The 17,263-nt window shown below is 50.2% G+C and overlaps 6 protein-coding genes across 6 annotated transcripts; 3 read left to right on the top strand and 3 right to left on the bottom strand.

Moving 5' to 3' along the window:
- Positions 1-58: 58 nt before the first annotated feature.
- Positions 59-1,045, top strand: CONPUDRAFT_74514 (carbohydrate-binding module family 13 protein; the record flags this gene model as incomplete). The annotated part of the gene is made up of 5 exons (XM_007772336.1): positions 59-260; positions 322-353; positions 412-572; positions 640-745; positions 767-1,045. The coding sequence occupies 5 exons, from the start codon at positions 59-61 to the stop codon at positions 1,043-1,045; spliced, it is 780 nt and encodes a 259-aa protein (XP_007770526.1).
- A 241-nt stretch (positions 1,046-1,286) lies between these two features.
- On the bottom strand, positions 1,287-2,610 carry CONPUDRAFT_83337 (uncharacterized protein). Its single transcript, XM_007772516.1, has 4 exons — positions 2,544-2,610; positions 2,348-2,492; positions 1,779-2,295; positions 1,287-1,720 (listed from the first exon to the last, which is right to left on the bottom strand). The coding sequence occupies exons 1-4, from the start codon at positions 2,580-2,582 to the stop codon at positions 1,294-1,296; spliced, it is 1,128 nt and encodes a 375-aa protein (XP_007770706.1). The 5' UTR covers positions 2,583-2,610; the 3' UTR covers positions 1,287-1,293.
- A 6,229-nt stretch (positions 2,611-8,839) lies between these two features.
- Positions 8,840-10,018, bottom strand: CONPUDRAFT_138223 (uncharacterized protein). Its single transcript, XM_007772515.1, has 2 exons — positions 9,006-10,018; positions 8,840-8,936 (listed from the first exon to the last, which is right to left on the bottom strand). The coding sequence occupies exon 1, from the start codon at positions 9,768-9,770 to the stop codon at positions 9,015-9,017; it is 756 nt and encodes a 251-aa protein (XP_007770705.1). The 5' UTR covers positions 9,771-10,018; the 3' UTR covers positions 8,840-8,936; positions 9,006-9,014.
- Positions 10,019-11,012: 994 nt separating this feature from the next.
- CONPUDRAFT_138222 (uncharacterized protein) lies at positions 11,013-12,346 on the bottom strand (the record flags this gene model as incomplete). The annotated part of the gene is made up of 4 exons (XM_007772514.1): positions 11,013-11,481; positions 11,544-12,066; positions 12,122-12,245; positions 12,317-12,346. 4 exons carry the CDS (start codon positions 12,344-12,346, stop codon positions 11,055-11,057), a joined length of 1,104 nt encoding a protein of 367 aa, XP_007770704.1. The 3' UTR covers positions 11,013-11,054.
- A 318-nt stretch (positions 12,347-12,664) lies between these two features.
- CONPUDRAFT_138221 (uncharacterized protein) lies at positions 12,665-15,183 on the top strand. Its single transcript, XM_007772513.1, has 9 exons — positions 12,665-12,823; positions 12,888-13,151; positions 13,205-13,351; positions 13,430-13,878; positions 13,929-14,059; positions 14,112-14,271; positions 14,327-14,405; positions 14,469-14,617; positions 14,678-15,183. Exons 1-8 carry the CDS (start codon positions 12,767-12,769, stop codon positions 14,586-14,588), a joined length of 1,407 nt encoding a protein of 468 aa, XP_007770703.1. The 5' UTR covers positions 12,665-12,766; the 3' UTR covers positions 14,589-14,617; positions 14,678-15,183.
- A 511-nt stretch (positions 15,184-15,694) lies between these two features.
- CONPUDRAFT_138220 (uncharacterized protein) lies at positions 15,695-17,253 on the top strand. Its single transcript, XM_007772512.1, has 6 exons — positions 15,695-15,721; positions 15,779-15,848; positions 15,902-16,005; positions 16,061-16,304; positions 16,371-17,028; positions 17,087-17,253. The coding sequence occupies exons 2-6, from the start codon at positions 15,799-15,801 to the stop codon at positions 17,162-17,164; spliced, it is 1,134 nt and encodes a 377-aa protein (XP_007770702.1). The 5' UTR covers positions 15,695-15,721; positions 15,779-15,798; the 3' UTR covers positions 17,165-17,253.
- The last annotated feature ends 10 nt before the right edge of the window (positions 17,254-17,263 follow it).

Below are 17,263 nucleotides of genomic sequence, written 5' to 3'. Positions count from 1 at the left end.
CATGTCACAGATACGGGAAATGCCGCACCACAAACGGCAGCAATCTAGACGCCCAATCATGTCTATCATCGACCACTCCCAGAGTGAGGCGACCGTCATTGAAGAGTTTGAACGAGGTGTTCACTCACCACTAGCGGCATCTTCGTCAGACGCGAGAGGTCCCAGCATGGAAACGACTCCGATCCGTCCTGGGGTCTATCTACTTCTCCAGTCAGGGGGACAGATAGCTATGGACCTGGTAAATGAAAACCCTGTCGAAGGTCAGTTTCAGTCTGCAGATTGCTAGAGATTAACGGCCCCTGACAACTTTCCTGCACTTAGGTCATTTAAAACACGAATATTCCAATCAGAAGGTGATTTCGTGTCATATCTAGTATACTCGAGATTTCCGACACCACATCCCCCAAACAGTGGGAAATTTCTCCATTTGAAGCGGGATACTCTATCAGGTCTCTGTACGGAATTCTGGGAAAGTATCTCACATGCGAGACGGACAGCTCGGTGATTACGAAAACTCACCCCGTCAGCTGGGCAATACAAGATATCCCAGGAAACCGAGAACCTACCATTCGGTAAGTATTTTGTTCATCTACAAGGGTTGTATGGTTTTATGGAGTGTTGGCCTGCGCCTACTTTCAGGATCGTGTGGCCAAACAGCCCCCTGGCAATTACACTGAGCAGCTTCGACCCAGGTACAAAGGTGAGGATGTTCGATGGCCTTGCTGTCTACGTCAACGTTACTAAGGTATGCGCTGGCACAACCTAGGTGAAGCTGGCGCCGATTGGAGAGCCAGGACAGGAATGGACGGTTCGCCGCGTGGGTGAGCCCACGACAAATCCTGCTCCGGGTGCCCCGGTGATCTCTCAGGCGACATATACGGTGTCCAGTTCTGAACCCGCTATACGAGTTGAGGGAGCGGGGAACCATCCTACGATAGTTATCAATGACGGAGCTTCTATCCCGGAAAACGGGGAGCTAGTGTTCACGTCGACTACCACTACCACTACAGTGACGAAGGTTGAGAGGAATCTGAGACAACGTTGAAGTAGTCTCGATTCAAGTTCGTGTTTGTGCATAAAATAATAACGCTTTGTCACATATTACTACCAGGACCATCAGAGAGGACGCGTACCTGTCTGGACTCGTCCACATCAAAGAGTCTCGCCTATGTGCGACTCAGCTTTAAGTCTGTCTAATGGGAGCCAAATGAGAGTGACAATCCATTAGCAGGCAAGAGACGTAGTGCAGAGATTGTATGTAGGTTAACGAACTTATCATGTGCCAGGAAAATATCACACCTCACATCTCTCCGCAAGCGCTTCAATCTGCTCTGCAATCCTCCATATCCGTTCCCTATTCCGCATTGACGCGCTGGCCTGGCATCTGCGTAAGTATGTCCACGTATCAGAGGTTCTCTTCAGATCCGATTGGGTGTTTTCTTCGTCGGAACAGTCGACAGGAACGTACCATGGCGCGTTCTTGATGATCCAGGCCGATGCTATGGCGTTCTTGTCACTTTCAGAACCCAAGATTAGAGCGTACAGACTGCGAGATGCCGACGCGAGCGAGAGTAGAGAAGAAAGGGGGCCTTCAAGAACTATCGCACAGAGAAGCTCGAAGGGCAACTTCTCGATCGTCGCTGGGTTGGCATTGGGCGGCGACAGCACTGAGGAGACGTGAGATGGAGCCATTTCTTCTGGTGCGGCTTCCAGAGGAAACCTAATTACAGGACCGGGGAGTGAAACGCCAATCATGAAATTCGTAGAAGAGAACGTACCTGTCCGGGCTCATCCACATCCACAGCCCTCCTCGATGCATCATCACTTCTTTGATTGCTTCACAATCGCCCAGCTCCTCCAAGGCTGCAGCCTCCGCTGGAATCATCCACGGCAGCGGAGATGGATACTGTTTCCTCTCGTGCTCTAACGCGCCATAGTCAACACCCACAAGGCCATAGACGCCGCGGTCCGACTCGGATAGGTTTACTTCGGACCACCCCTGATGCATTGCAAGCCTCCAGAGACGCTGGGGGGTGACACGTCCGTTCGTGGCTAGGTGAAGGATAGGGAGGGAGAACGTCTGTACCATGATAAGCACGCCGAACACAGCGATGAATCCAGTGTCGTCTCCTGAGTCGACGGGGTCGTCGACGATGCCCAGACTCCACCTCTCGCCCGCCTTGCAGTGCCGAACGACGCGAATGTTGGATTCGGGAGTGTGAAGGACCTCGTTTCGCGTTACCTGGTGTGACGTGGTAGGATCTGTCATTCTATGTGAGAACGTTTCGAGGTCGCCTAACAAGGGTTGTGAGCTACAGCGAACGGACGAAGGAGCTGTGGTGCTAACCGACGATGGTGACATCGTTCATTCCCTTGTCCTCTAAGATCAGCTCCTCGAGAGCCTGCGTCACTAACGGACCAGCGCTGCCCTCGAATTCTTTTCTCAAGTAGCTTGCGAGTCCGTGGGGTATATCTGGTGTGCAGCCTGAAATCTAGACATTGACCGTAAGACTGAAAGTAGAGATGGCGCAGAAGGGACTCACTGGACAGTAGGCCGTCATCTTCTCAAGTGTATGACCCATCCTTAAGCTGCATCAGGTGGACTTAGAGAGCGGCTGGGTTCTATGTCCAGGACGACGCGGGATGAGATCGATGAGATGAGGCAAGTTGCGCACAGCAACTGGTTGACGTGGCATTGGGTCGATAGGCGTCGACACTGCGTATATCGACGCTCATCAGGGGTCGTCAGATACAGGACTAGCTGTAAAGAGAGAAGCAAACCTACATATTCGCAATGTCTTATCAAGTTGAGAACCAATGAATCATGCGAAGATGCAAGCGTTGGTGGGGATCACATATTACGATGGAGGATCGTGTGCAAGCCGCGTCAAGAGTCAAAACCGTTCGCACCAGCGACCGTGTTGCGGAGCTTTTGGTTCTCATCACCCCTTGATTCTCCCCTTCGTGCTTGCTAGCATCCACCCAGATTCACCACCAGCAAAGCATCGCAAGAATATAACCGGCCACTCCAGAATAGGATGTCAAAGCCCGACAAATTTGGATGTAATGACGAGTCCGAAGATGGATGCCTCTATCACGTAGTACCCTTCCGCACGCACGCATATATTACTTGAAGCTGCCCCAAGGTGAACGCCTTAAGAGCATCCACGGTAGCTACAGTGGTGTAGCGTCAAACCAGTGAGGACGCACGAAGATTGTCCCATCCTTCTTCCTGATACTGCTACTTACTCTTCTTGGACCTTGATGCGCCAGTCAATTCATCTTCTACAGAAGACGATACATCCAGTCAAACGGCCAGTACTGTATTCTAGTCATATATCACCTCTTTCGTCTTTGATGAATGTTGCTAGTGGAGACAAGATATCTCAGAGAGTTGGATAAACGTCAGGCAAGTACCTGTCGCTTTGTCAGTTTTGGAGTTTCTAAGTTCACAATGTGTACTCAGGAATGATCCTCCGTCTACTGATGCGCCAGATATTTGGTTTCCTCGGGCCAAAAGGTGTCTTCTCCAGATGTTACTTACCCGAATAGCATCTCACCGTCGTTCGTGCGCCATATTGCGTGTCAGAAGATGTCCCTTGAGTGCATTGAATGCATTTCCTCCCGTAATAAGCTTTGAAATTCCTGCTTGATCTAGGCTTACCAGATCCATTCACTCCAAGACAGTAACACAGACGAACCAAGTTCGGAGAGTCCCTCGTTAGACTCTTACTCGTCTAAGATCTCATTGGTACTCACTGCATTATGACAAATGCCACGGTATATGATGTGAGGATCTTACGCATCGTTGCCTTAGTGTGCAGCATTCGGTTTCTGATCTATTTCGCCGCCTAACATTGACCAGAGCTCTAAATATAGGCCAAAGCACTTCAGTATGCCATGTGCGGAGCCCAATTTAACGCCGCAGAACAAGATGTCGACAAGGCCTGCTCACTCAGTTCATAGCCACCGAAAGAGACACGGTATGTCTCGCGTTCTGCGGCTACATAGATTGATCTTACTGCCCTGCATAAATATGGGAAGTCAGATTATGAGGATCAAGTACCCCGGGAATCGCCTCGCAGGCCGTCAGATTCGGTGCCGTTTTTAACATCGCGCGTCGTGCTTGAGAACAAGCAATCGTACCCCAACATGACAGCATCAGGTAGGGAATATTTGATCAAATACAAGAGGCATAAACCGTACAGCCCTCGGCTCCGGCTGATATCTAATCGTATCTTCAAACTTATGACACGAACGGTGCGGTTGTGTTTGGTTGCGGCTCCTGTCAGCCCGCACGTTGCCCGCTTTTGAATGTCTCCCCTGTTTTCGGAATGTAGGTCGGTAGTGGTTCTATTCTTCAACGCGAGTCCCTTTGTGGCGCAGCTGCTGCGTATGCGTTGACCCTTTTATTTTGAATGAGGTTCGCCCTATGGTCCTTGCCGTTCAATAGTTATTCTCTCCTTTGTTATACGTTACCCGCCTTTGTATTCCATACTTTTCTGTCACCATATATCCATTGCTCGATCTCCCTCTCTATGAATATTGCCGTGTGGAAGCTATCGACCCTATCTTAGCTTATAACGGCGGCTACAAGTCATGATTCTCTCATTCTCGTCTCCCACAATCGCATCGTATCCATTCGTCTCATTATTTCTGCCGCTCACGCATCATGCCCATTGTTTTTCAGCCTCATGAATAGCGACCATCGTGCTGAGTGTCCTAGGGAGCAGCTAGATGTGCTCCGACGCCTCTCCCGCTTACATTCGAGTTTACATCCATTTGAGTGATTTTAACCTACACGACGACACACTCTCTTTCATTGTGGTAAAGGGTTACCTTTGATTGCAAGGGCCCATCCCTATGTCAGAATAAGTAAGAAATATGGTACAGTACAACAACGCAGAGTCTGTCCTTCAATCCGGTCCGCATCATAAGTAAGGACTGCCTTTGTTCAAATGGTGTTCAATAGTTCAACCTCGAGGCCTCACGGTGGGCTACCACGCCGACTCTTACCGTAAATAGCAGCGTTGGCGTGCTAGGCATGAGCATTTGAGCACTGCGAAAGGTTTCGCCGGCTATATTCAATTTGAGCTGGGTAACCGGAGGTGTTTAAGACTCTCAAGCGAGAGTCTCTGACCTTGGTAGAATTCTAACTCATCTCATTTGTCTCGAAGAGATTGTTTCCCTGACGGCATCTTTGGCTCTGTGGCGTCGCCCCTCTCGGGAATCGCACTGCCATGTCGTGCACAGTGGCTCTATCCCTGAACTGTACATTGCTGCCTTGGTCCGTGGCATTTCCCCCTGTCACAATGCTCGACTGAATTGTGCTTAATTTCTTTTTCCGCAGTTATCCATTATTCGATGGGTTAAGACTCAGTGTACATTCAGTTATGCATCGATGTCCCTCAGACACTACTCCTAAAAGGAGACGGAGACGATACTAAAACAGATGCAAAACAGGAGGTTCAACATTTCACTTCGAAAGCACAGGCAACAACTTATAAAAGGTTGACACGTCTGAAATAACATAAAGTTAGTAAAATCTAATGCACAGGAAATACCCTAACCAAACTCTGACCTTGCTGCACAAAGTGTGCGATGTAACGCGAAGTCAACATGAACAGGATGCTGATTGATGGTGGCGTCATTGACTGTGACATGTCTCCCTGCAAAGGGCATTCTGAGCAAGATGTAGAGCGGCGGATCTATCCGCAACCGCGTTTTTAACGGAGCGTTCTTGGCGACGAAAAACACCCCTTCAGTCCTTAGCTAAGATGTGGAAGGGTAAACCTGCGCATTGAGATAATTATACTAGATTCAGCATTGAAAGTAGGATCATGCAGGAGCATATAATTTATGAGTGAGGTAAAATACTTCAACATGCGTCTTTTTAACCCTATAACAATTATCGCGGGGATTATCTACCCTCTCTCATCTTCCGGTGTTATACTTATTTATTTTGTGTTATGCACCGCGTGAAAAGGATTTCTATCTACCTTTGCTATGTGACCTAAAACTGTATGCCGTTGGAGCTGGAGCGTTTACGCGACGGCGTGTCTTGTGTATAGCATGAGGACACCTCATGGTGCAAATGACCCCTCTGACGCTTGTAATTATATAAGTGAGCGGTTATGCTATTTGCGATTCGGTCGTTCAAATGATCAACTCCGGTAAAGTGTCCATTACGAAGGCATTAATATAGGGGGTCAAGAAATATTAGCAAGATGTGTGGGTCTAGCCCGTGCAAGAAAGATGATGTCTTTTAACATGGGTGTGGCGGAAACATATCCATATTCTATATCGCTCGATTGGCGGCATCTGGTTTGCTATACCCCACACTCGGATTTCTGCCGAGAATTATCGCCAGCAAAAGCGACTGTTGTCATCTCCCATGAGTTAGATGTGCCTGGGCTGGCAGTTCTCTCATAGCTCCTCCGAAGGTTGATGATTATCCACGGGCCTATCATTGCTACTTGCAGCGAAACCAGAAAGTAGGACCCGTTCAAGAACACAAATATCTGCCAATAAAGCACCAGATTAATCGAAGCCTTACAATAAAAATTGGTCGTTAAACTGTACGTTACTGGTGACACCTGTGGCATTGAGGATGGCGATGAGCATCGAGAAGGTGACACTATTTGTTGATCAGTCGTATTTGCCAGCCTGGATAGGGGAGCTTGTGATCTCACATGAAAAAGTGTACTAAATTATCTCGGATTATCACTGCTACAAGAGCATTGACTGAGCGAGTCGGGCTTTTCCATGAAAAGGCGGGGACCTCTTTGAATGCATAGCGTAGGACAGCGCCGCACAAAATGGTCTCGTACGCCATCCACAAGGTATTACTCGTTGGCGTAATCCACGAGTACGTCGGTGGTGCTCCGATGTCACAGATATTGAAACCGGCAACATTGGTACGACCTGTGACCTATTCAGGCTTTGAGGAGTCCACATTATTTGAAGACTTACCTGCAGAATTCAAGACTGCCTTGAACATGAACAGGTTTGACGGTATGCTAATGCCTTGAACAACAATAAAAACAGTAGAAACAGTATAAATAAACGGCTTGGATCTTCCGAGCAGCGTGTATGCACGTATTGTCATCATCCCTGGATATAAGTTAAGACTGGGAAGCACTTTGTAATAGAGAAGAAAGAAAGAAAACCTTGCAAAATGCATGTTAAGATCAGCTGTAGTACTTCGCGCGACGACCACAAAGCAAAGCCTAGTATAGAAAAATCGTTCAGAATATCATAAATTTCGGGAAAGAAGTGCTTACAGCTGTTGGTAGTGTGATACAGAGGTAACATGAAAATAATGATAACGAAAACAAATTGCTTATACATTACCACTGTTTTCAAGCGATAGTGGGTGAGTGACGGCTGATTCTCAGCTTGAGAAGCTGAGCTCACAAGGGGTGACACTGGCTCGTCCAAAACCGACGATGCTGGTTAATGCATAATGAGCTTGCAGATGCATGCGTCGCGAATCAACATACTTAACGTCAATCTGAAACCAAGACGCGTTTAAGACATATTTTGAAGTGTGGATTTCCCAACTGTTCGCTTACATAGAGTAGCTCAATCCCAAATATCGCAGCTAGACAAATATAATTTAGTCTCATCAGTCACCCCAATTTAGGTAAACGAAAAAACCATCATATAAACAAGAGTTGTGGACGTGAATTTTCTCCGCTGTAACGATCAATGTACGGAGGTCTTATGGCACAAGAAATAATGTATCGTACCCATAGGAATTCCACCTGAGACAGAGTTCATGAGTACTGACCATCACCATTGATTAGTAGCAACCTGCTCACCTCAGGTATAATGTTCAGTGCTATGGGACAAAACCCGTACCAGATGAGATGACGTTGAAATGAAAAGAAAGAAAAACAATTAATGATATCGATCGTACCGTAGTCATAAATCACGATAAATGCTGCAGCCACTGGTCATTTCAACTTGAGTACTAAGCTCTGGAGATGAACGATGGTGAAACCTACGTCCTACGTATTCCGCCGAAACATAGGCCTGAGCCCATGCCACAAGCTCTGGGTCATACATCTTCGCGAGAGAGCTGCGGGTGGAGTCGATTGAGCGAGAGTTCGACCTTTGTATGAGCCTCACTGAGCAAATATAGATGTGGCTCTCACAGAAGATTTTGGAGCGGGAATGTGCGGATGCCGAGGAAGTGAGAATCACTCTTTATTTAGCACGATTTGATACTTGGCGCCGGTTGTTACTGAATCTAGCACCAGACATATCATTGAACTAGGATAGGTTAGTTCGACGATAAAGTCCAACGATATTTCCAAGTTGTTTTAATTGAACCCAGTGGTCCATGTTGAATAAACTCGAGTGCATTCTTACGGAAAACACGACACTCTGAGGCAAAGTCAACTAGCATGGGGTTGCGATAATAGCCTCGACGATGGCCGGTGGCACCTGAGTTGCCGTATCGCCCATTCACGCCGCCGGTAGCTCCACAGAAAAGAGGGTTCATGAGTTGAATTTGAAAACACTGCTTTCAGCAAGCCTACCAGTGCCCTAAATGAATACACAATTTTCGCTGAGTTTGCAGCCCATCCGCTTCGAATTCAACACGTGGCTCACGGTATGCGTCTGTAAGATTCAAATACAGCCTTGAAACATGTCAGCCTTACCCAAAGTAACAAGAAGCTGTTCGCTGTTCTAGCTTATATACTCATACTGAATTTTCAGCAAGCTTCCATATTTTAATCAGCAACATACCAAACTCGCACCCGATCTCGTATTGAGCCGCTGGCAATTGACAGACCTTTATGCAGATACACCCAAGGGTAAAATTGGCCGTGGGTTTCAAAAGTATGTATGGGGATACAACATATGGTATTTTCCATGATCCAACAAGCGTCGCATGGGCCACAGCGGTTTCTAACAATCATGCACAGCTGCGTAATCCAAAAAGAAGAGGTGGGTTGGCTTGTATATTACGTGACTAAAGATACGAGAGTGCGTACCCGATTTAATTAGGCAGTGTTCCAAATAAATCTCCCTGTCCACCAAGCTCTGGGTTTGTCAACTACTAATTCACGGAACGCTTCCTCTTCCTCATCTGTGATCGGCACTGATGCACCCCACACAAACAGGTCCCACACGTGCATGTCTCGTTCGTCCAGCAGCCTGTACAGCGCACCCGGAGAAATGCCGGGACACCTCCAGATCCGGAGGCACTCGATCACTGCAGATTGGGACCACCATTCGGCCGAGCGTAGCCTATCAACGAAGGCGTCGTCGAACGCGGGGCAATCATCAATCTCGAGCTCGGTTCCGGACCAGCCCGCTAGAGCACGAGCTATCTCGTCGGCGGTCTTGATGCGCTCGAGGCGGAGTCCAGGAGCAGTGCGGATAATAAGGTTTCCGTCGATGGAGCAATTCGAGAGGCAAATGAAATACGTCCCTCCGTCGGCTACATAGGATCGTTCGGGCACGTATCGATCGAAGAACGCTTGGAGGAAGAGATAGGACAGGGAACGGAGCGTGATGTAGTTGTTGTCGAGCTTATCCAATATGCCAACGGTAGATTGGCTCGCGTCTTTATCCCCGTTGTTCGTGTCGTCGTACTTGTTGCTCTCTGAATCATTGTCAAAAGCGACGTCGTCTATCGCAAGATCCACACCGAATCTGTTTCCTTCCATGAACTCGTACAGTGCATCAAGGAGCACCGTCGGTGTCAGATTGCATGAGCCTGATATAGGGCGGTAGGTCGAAATATTGAGATTCATCGTTCCCAAGCCTCGGGGACGATGGCCATCCTCTTCGCGCTTGTCGCCGCTTTTGGGTCCCTTCTGGCCTTGACTGTGCGCGAAGTCGACAAAAGTCCGTCCGTCCAAGTCGAGGCGCGAGAGCCACGGACACCTGAACAAGACGAAAGGCGCGGGTTTAATAGTATCTGCGACGCGTGACGTGATCTCGAGTATTTCGAGCCGCGGAGCATCCCCTTCACCTATAGTGCCGATGAATTTGATGGCGACTAATCCAGCAGAGCGGTAGTAAGTACGTCTGGACGGTGGACTAGGGAGGATCGGACCGAGCCTTGAGGAAGGCACGATGCGTAGTTTAGGGCCGGCATGGCCAGCGTAGTCGGTACATAGCGTGTACGCACGTGTCAGTAGTCACTCATCCCTGCTATACGAGGTCACTCGTCGTCGTCTTCTCCAGGACTGACTGTCCCAACGGAGAACGTCTGAAAGCGCCCAAGATGAGGTGTGAGGAGCTGCATCGCTGTCTCAACCCTGCAGCATTCAACGTGACGTGCGGGCGCGGCCTTCTCCATATCTTGCGAGGAGCGGGAGGTAAGAGATACCCTGAGCCTCTTCTTGCCCTCCGAAACAGCAATGTGCGCCGCAACCACGGAAGGCAGGACTGGAGTGTCAAGTGAGATAGAGATGTCAAACTAGGGCAAGTATTCCTTGGTTGGAAGGATAGTGAAGATATGAAGCCAGCGAGTACAGACAGTCTCCCACCCCGAATCCTCATCTATGAGCCCAAGGGTGCAGAGGAGGATTTCTGTTGGGAGGCGACTGATGGGACAAGGTTGACTATCGTCGCCTGCTGCAGGAGACGGTGGTAAGAGTTGAGCCCAATAGCGACGTGAGCGGAGACTTACCCATCTCAACAGATAGGGCATCTGATTGCTTATCTGGAAGGAGGCATCCCGATATCGAAGTGAGAAGCGGAGAGGTTTACAGTAGGTGAATGGCTTTGCATGCGCTGTCGACTCGACCGTAGCGTGGACCCAAGAGGTGCAAGCAGGAGCAATGCGCACTTTGCTCCGGGCGCTTCCGAGCTGTCAGGATCCCCGCATGGCAACGACATACCCTGCGGCGCCGACGCTCCAGCTCTAGAAGTGATATTTGCACTCCCTTCGCCTCCAGTATCCAGGCAGCAGGTGTGTTTCACCACAAAGAAACTAAATGTGTTCAGCAAGGAAATTGATTAACAAAAGCTTATGTTTTTTAATTTGAATCACATGCAAATTAATGTAATAGAGCAGACACGCTGCTTGATCAAACCCCACATTTCTTCGCGAACTCTTCAATCTGCTCTGCAGCTCTCCATATTCTTTCCCTGTTTCTCATCGACGCGCTCGAACGGCACCTGCGCAAGTAGGCCCACATGCCAGAAACTTTTCTCATCTCGAAACGCGGGTTTTCTTCGTCAGAACTATCGATGGGGATGTACCACGGCGCATTCTTGAAGATCCAAGCAAACGCTACCGCGTTCCTGTCGCTTTCAGATCCCAGAAGCAGTGCGTGCATAGTGCGGGATGTCGACGCGAGAGACAGAAAAGAAGACAACGAACCTTCCGCGACTATCGCGCAGAGGAGCTCGAAAGGCAACTTCTCGACCGTGGATATGTTGTCCTTTGGCAGGGGTGACTCTGACAAGGCGGGTAATATAAGACCGTCTCCAGGAGTGCCATCGAGCGGGAATCTAATCGAGCCGTAGATGGGTGAAACCGATCACAAGCTCGTAGCTCATAAGAACGAACGTACCTGTCCGGACCCATCCACACCCACAACCCTCCTTGGCAAACGATCGCCTCCTTGATCACGTCCAAATCCCCCAGCTCCTCCAAAGCTACAACTTGCGCTGGAATCATCCAGGGCACTGGCGATGGGTTCTTCTTCCGCTCATGATGTATCTCACCATAGTCAATACCCGCAAAACCGTAATCGCCGCGCTTCGATGGCACTTCAGACCAACCCTGATGCATCGCAAGTCTCCACAGACGCTGCGGCGTAACTCGCCCATTAGTCGCGAGATCCAAGATTGGGAGAGCAAAGGTTTGAACCATGATGAGCACGCCAACTGAGACGTGATATCCGTTATGGCCATCTTCTTCTCGGGAAGAAGGGTCACTAACGACGCCAAAGTCCCATGTGTCTTCCACGCCTGCTTTGCAATGTCGAAGCACGCGAATATCGGAGTCAGGGGTCGCCAGCAACTCTTCACGAGAAGTCTCCTCGAAGGACGTGTCGGCATTCCTGAACTGCCGTGCGTACTTGTCGAAGTCACCTGTAGAGGCAATGAGCTATGGTGGACAGCCGATTGAGCAGCAGTCATGCGTTACCAATGGTGGTGACATCTTTCATCCCTTCGTCGCCTAAGATCAGCTCCTCAAGAGCCCGACATACCAGCGGAACAATGTTGTCTCCACATATTTCTCTGAGATAACGTCGGAATTCATGCGGAATCTGGGCGTGCAGCCTGAAATCTAGATGTAAACCGTAAGCTTGAAAACGGAGATTACACGGAAGAGACCCACGGGACAGTAAACTGTCACCTTCTCAAACATATTGCCCATCCTTCAGCAACGTCAAAGGGGACGGTTCAACGGCCGAGTTCAGAGCTGTGGATCGGGAAGGACGTAGTGTATGAACTAGTGGCTCTTGTAGATGTCGATTCTGCAAGCGCCCGCGTCAGAGGTCATCAGTCATGGGCTAGAAGGGCTCAGCGACAGCGCGCACATACATCCAAATATTGTTACCGCCTTCAGGTTGAGTAGAGGCATCCAAAGGGAGTGGGACTGGTTGTGAGGCCCGACGCCCATTGGCACTGGCAGTCGGGAATCGTGTGCAACCCGCGTTGGCCCCCGTCGCATCGGCGAGCCAGGGAATGTGTCGCGCTTTCAGCCGCCCTTATTCTCGTTCCCCTTCGTCCTTACCAGCCTTCACGACAAAGCATAACCAGACCTCTACCAACGACATGTAAAAGGATGGCGAAGCTAGGCAAACTCGAATGGGATGACGACTCCTCGGACGAATACATTGAGGTAAGTTGGACCGCACATTCCCTCTGTATCTGCGCATATAACCAACGCCAATGCAACCTCTCAGGAACATAGACGACACATGAAACGACGCAAGGTTGAGGTATCTGAGGTCGCTCTGTATGGACGCGCGAAGAACATCGCATCCCTCTTCCTGACACCGCTCCCCGACCTCCTTGGCGCTCCAGACAAGCCGTGCTATGCAGAAGACGGCAATGCATCCGGTCAACCACCTACTGTTGCGTTCGACGAGCTCATATCTCCTCTCCTGTCTGAGCTCAAGGCCGCACGTCAACATGAGATAGATCGAGAGGGGCTGGTTGGAGCACAGGTGAGTTTCGGCCATCTCTTCAACGTGAGGATTGCTGAACCAATGGTCTTCAGGGAGAGAGCTTGCGTCCTCTCAGACATCACGAAGCCAATGCCCTCCTCGAACGAAAGGAGATCCTTGCCCCAGAACCCGCTTATGCCAACGGCCAGACACCACCCATGATGCGTATTGTTGCACTCCGGAAACTTTCCCTTGAACGTGTATGTGTGCTACAGCCTTGCCGCTCGTAACCCCCTCCTCTCTCTGTTGCTTATTCGAGTCCTTGTCCCCCCTAATAGGAACGTAGAAGAGCCCACGTTTCTGGCCCCAACCTCTCCCTTGGTCAGCCCCTGGCCCCGCCGAAAGTTGAAGATGACACTGGATCCACGTCCGACCTCTTAGACAAAACTCCTGTTCCTTCAGTAGCCTCACTGTCGCCGCTCCCAAATCCACTTCCAACACTACCACCTCCCCCAGGTGTCATCGCAAGCCTGAACGCGATCCGAACTACCCCATTCTCTCGTTCCTTCCTTTCGCGCATAGTCGGCTCTGCAGAGCATGGAGTAACACACGAACACGGTGGACCCTCGGCCCTGAGTGCTGTTGGCACCGTATCGCAGGTCGGTGGGCTCGGAAACGCTAGTAGTGGTGCAGGCAGACGAGGTGACGTGGTTGCGGCGGACTGGGAGACGCGTACGGCTTGGATGGGGCTCATGGACGATGTTCGAGAACATTTCGCGTTCATGCAGTGCGTCGCCCCTTCTCTTCAATGCTGTTCTTCGGCTAACCAGAATACAGTCCTGACAGAGAACAGCCAGGAGTGAACCCTTCTGAGCTTCAGATGCCTATCGCGTATCGTACACTCGCTGCCACGCACCTTCCACAAGTGAACGATCTTCTAGAGCGTACGTTCTGGAATGGCATTGATGGCACGTGCCCCATTTTTGTCTATATCAAGCCATGTTGACTCGCGTACTTTAGTCGGCGATGCTCTTCAGCACGACCCCGAGCGGTGCACGCTCGTCGCTACGCATGGTGCCCTCGTTGTAGCCGTCGTTCTTGCCAGCGCTCCAAGCTCACGAGAAGCGTACGTAACATACCTTACCGTTCGCGCCGGGTGGGACGGTGCTGGCATAGCTTCGTAAGCGCGTGCTGTCTGCGTCCTCCCGAGTTCATCCTGACCGCTTCCTCCGTAGGACATTGCTGTATCACCTCCTCGCGCTCAACCCGGATCGTGACGTTACGCTCCACGTCTCCGCCAACAACCCTGCAATGGTACGTGGCCGTTTTTTATTATCAACCACTCGTTTCAAACCAGCTGGCGCACACCCACGACAGCTATTGTACAACCGATTTGGTTTCAAAGCGGAGCAGTTTGTCGCCGGATTTTATGATGCATACCTCCACCCTGATTCGCGCGCGTCGAAGAATGCGATGTTCCTCCGACTGCGGCGCTGATCGTCGATTGATCTCTTCCCGCTGGCGATGTAAGTGCGGCTTGATTTGAGAAGAGCGGTTGACTTCGAGCTGACCAACTACGCCACCAGTTGATCTACCCCAATGCGGTGTCTTAGTACTCAATCCTCCCAGCCTTGCAATCTCATACATAATATACGGTCATTCCAGGCCGCCCATCTATTTTCTTGGACTTGACGAATGGGAAGCTCCTAAAAACAATGCCTTGGAGCCATGACGCGTGAGTATAAGGTAATCTTGGAATGAACGGAAGAGGTAAACCCTTGTACGCGTCTTGGTCGGCTGTGCGGCTACTTGACAATTGACCCCTCCTACGTATGGGTGTACCTAGTCTCAAACCAGACGCTCTTGATGCGGAGCCGTAACATCAGCATCGCCCCCGCCGTTTTCTCATAAGAACTGATCATATCCCCCGCTTTTCCCCCTCCTCGAACGGCCAAATAAACTTTCAGCATTCATCCACCAAGGTTCTCAGTGAGGCGTGCCCTCTTCCCTAAGTTCAAGGCTGTGCGCTTACAGTTTATCGCTGCATGGACATTATGCGCAGCAGGTCTCCCGTGCCTAATGTTCTCTCATGCAGGGATGCGAGACCGCAGGTAAGAAACGTCTATCTAAGGCTTATCGTCTCTTGTACTGATCCATCCCGCCTGGGCAGCTCGACTCCAAGTCCTGCGTCACCGATCTCTTTCGTACGTCGTTGATACCTCATGTTTACCGCTCATGCCTTACGTGCAATGTACAGTCAGAGATGAAGCCGACGCGCTTCAAGGCCGACCTTCTCCCCCTTACCGCGCAGCGACGTCCCTCCTCGGCTAATACGCACTATTTCAGCTTCGCCAAACGCAGATGGCGTTCTGTGGCCACTATGTTCTTCTTAACTTGTATCACCATCACTTGGGTTTCACGGATGACGCGATACTACTGGGCTTCTCACCCACAGGCCCAGATAAATGCGACTGAGCCAGCAGCACACGTGAACCGCTCGAGTCGTTTGATTCAGCCCCTGCCGCCGCTGTACGAGAAATACCGTACGCAGGAGAACCACTTGCCGCATTACGAGGAATACTCGCAGAGAGAGAATATCAAGTATCTTTGGGCGGATAACTATGCACATGGTAAAGGCTTTTTTGTTATTACCTTTGAGTGTCGTCACTTACGTGGAAACTAACCAGGATCTGGGTGGGGAAATGTCATGCAGGAATTCTTCATGATGGCGCTGATAGCTCATGTTACGAATCGATCGTGCGTATGTTTGATCTCTGATCCCTACATCGCGAATCTAACTATCGTCATAGCCATGTCTTCAACGACTACGTATGGGATTGGGATCATTATCCGTATAGCACATTTAATGGCAGCATCATACCATCGCGCATACCGCTATCCGCTATTGCCGGAGGTGCGCCTTACAACCATCAGACTTTTAACCCAAGTTGATGTGATGGGTTACACAGGACCCATGGTCGGTGGTGCACTGCCTCCCGGAGATAAAGCACCTCGTGCAGTGTCCTCTAGCTTCTTCCTCAGTGTTTGCCCGAACGCGACCGTTCTCAACGTTAGAGAAGTTCAAGAGCGTGCTGGCTTTGACGGAAGCGAGTCCGCTCCGGCATTGCTGAATTTATGGTTTGAGACGCTCACAGCAATAGAGGATCCTTGCGTTCAGCTGGCGCATTACAGCCCAGCTATCTTCGACTATATGTACGCCTCTCCCTTTTTTCTCTGTGGAATGTTGGTATGCTAAGTAACTCGGTCATGGTTATCAAGGGCGTTTGGTGACAAAAAGCGAATGCTTCCTATCTGGCTGTATCTATCCAAAACGCCAGCCGTTACTCATTGGCAATGGTCACCTCTCATCCTGGACGCGTTCAAGGCCAATGTGCAGTTTTTCATGCGCCGTCTCTCCTCGTTCTCCTCTTGGTTCTTTAGCGACAATGCACTCGACAGCAGAGACATAATACCCGGGCTGCTTGCGATCCACGTGCGCCGTGGTGACTTCGAAAAGCACTGCCACCACCTCGCAAATTGGTCCTCGGATTGGAACGCGTTCAACTCCTTTCCCGAGTTTGTCGAGAAATTTGAGGTACCCGCAGACCACGGCTGGGGCGAGACGACTCCCGAAAACGTGGCGAAGTACGAGCGACGGTGTTATCCTGATATCACGCAGATCATCGACAAGGTCTCGCAGGTCAGGCTAGAACATGCGGCGAGTGGCGAGTATGCCCCGCTGAATCGTCTGTTCATCATGACAAACGGCCCGATAGAATGGATCGCAGAGCTGAAGTATGCGTTGTCTGAAGCGGGACAGAAATGGGAGAGCATCTCAAGCAGTCGCGATCTGGAGCTGAATGCGGAGCAGAAGTACGTGGCGCAGGCGGTGGACATGCTCGTTGCAGAGCGAGCGCAAGTCTTCATTGGAAATGGGGTGAGTGCTTGGGTTTATGACTCTGTCATTGTGTCCTTGGCGCTTACCAACGTTGTAGTGGTCAAGTCTGACGTCGAATGTGAACATGCTCCGAATGGCAAAGACGTTCGAGCCTGATTCATGCAGGTTTTGGTAGCCCTACCCGCAACAGCTTTGGGACAAAGGTAGAGCATGCTAAAACACATATAAATAAAAATAACTCTACCATAGCATCCGATATCAAGTAGTGAAGGGT

Source organism: Coniophora puteana, assembly GCF_000271625.1.
Source record: "Coniophora puteana RWD-64-598 SS2 unplaced genomic scaffold CONPUscaffold_9, whole genome shotgun sequence".
Lineage (NCBI taxonomy): Eukaryota > Fungi > Basidiomycota > Agaricomycetes > Boletales > Coniophoraceae > Coniophora > Coniophora puteana.
The sequence above is the reverse complement of the archived record's forward strand: the minus strand, read 5'-3'. Positions and strand labels throughout refer to the sequence as shown.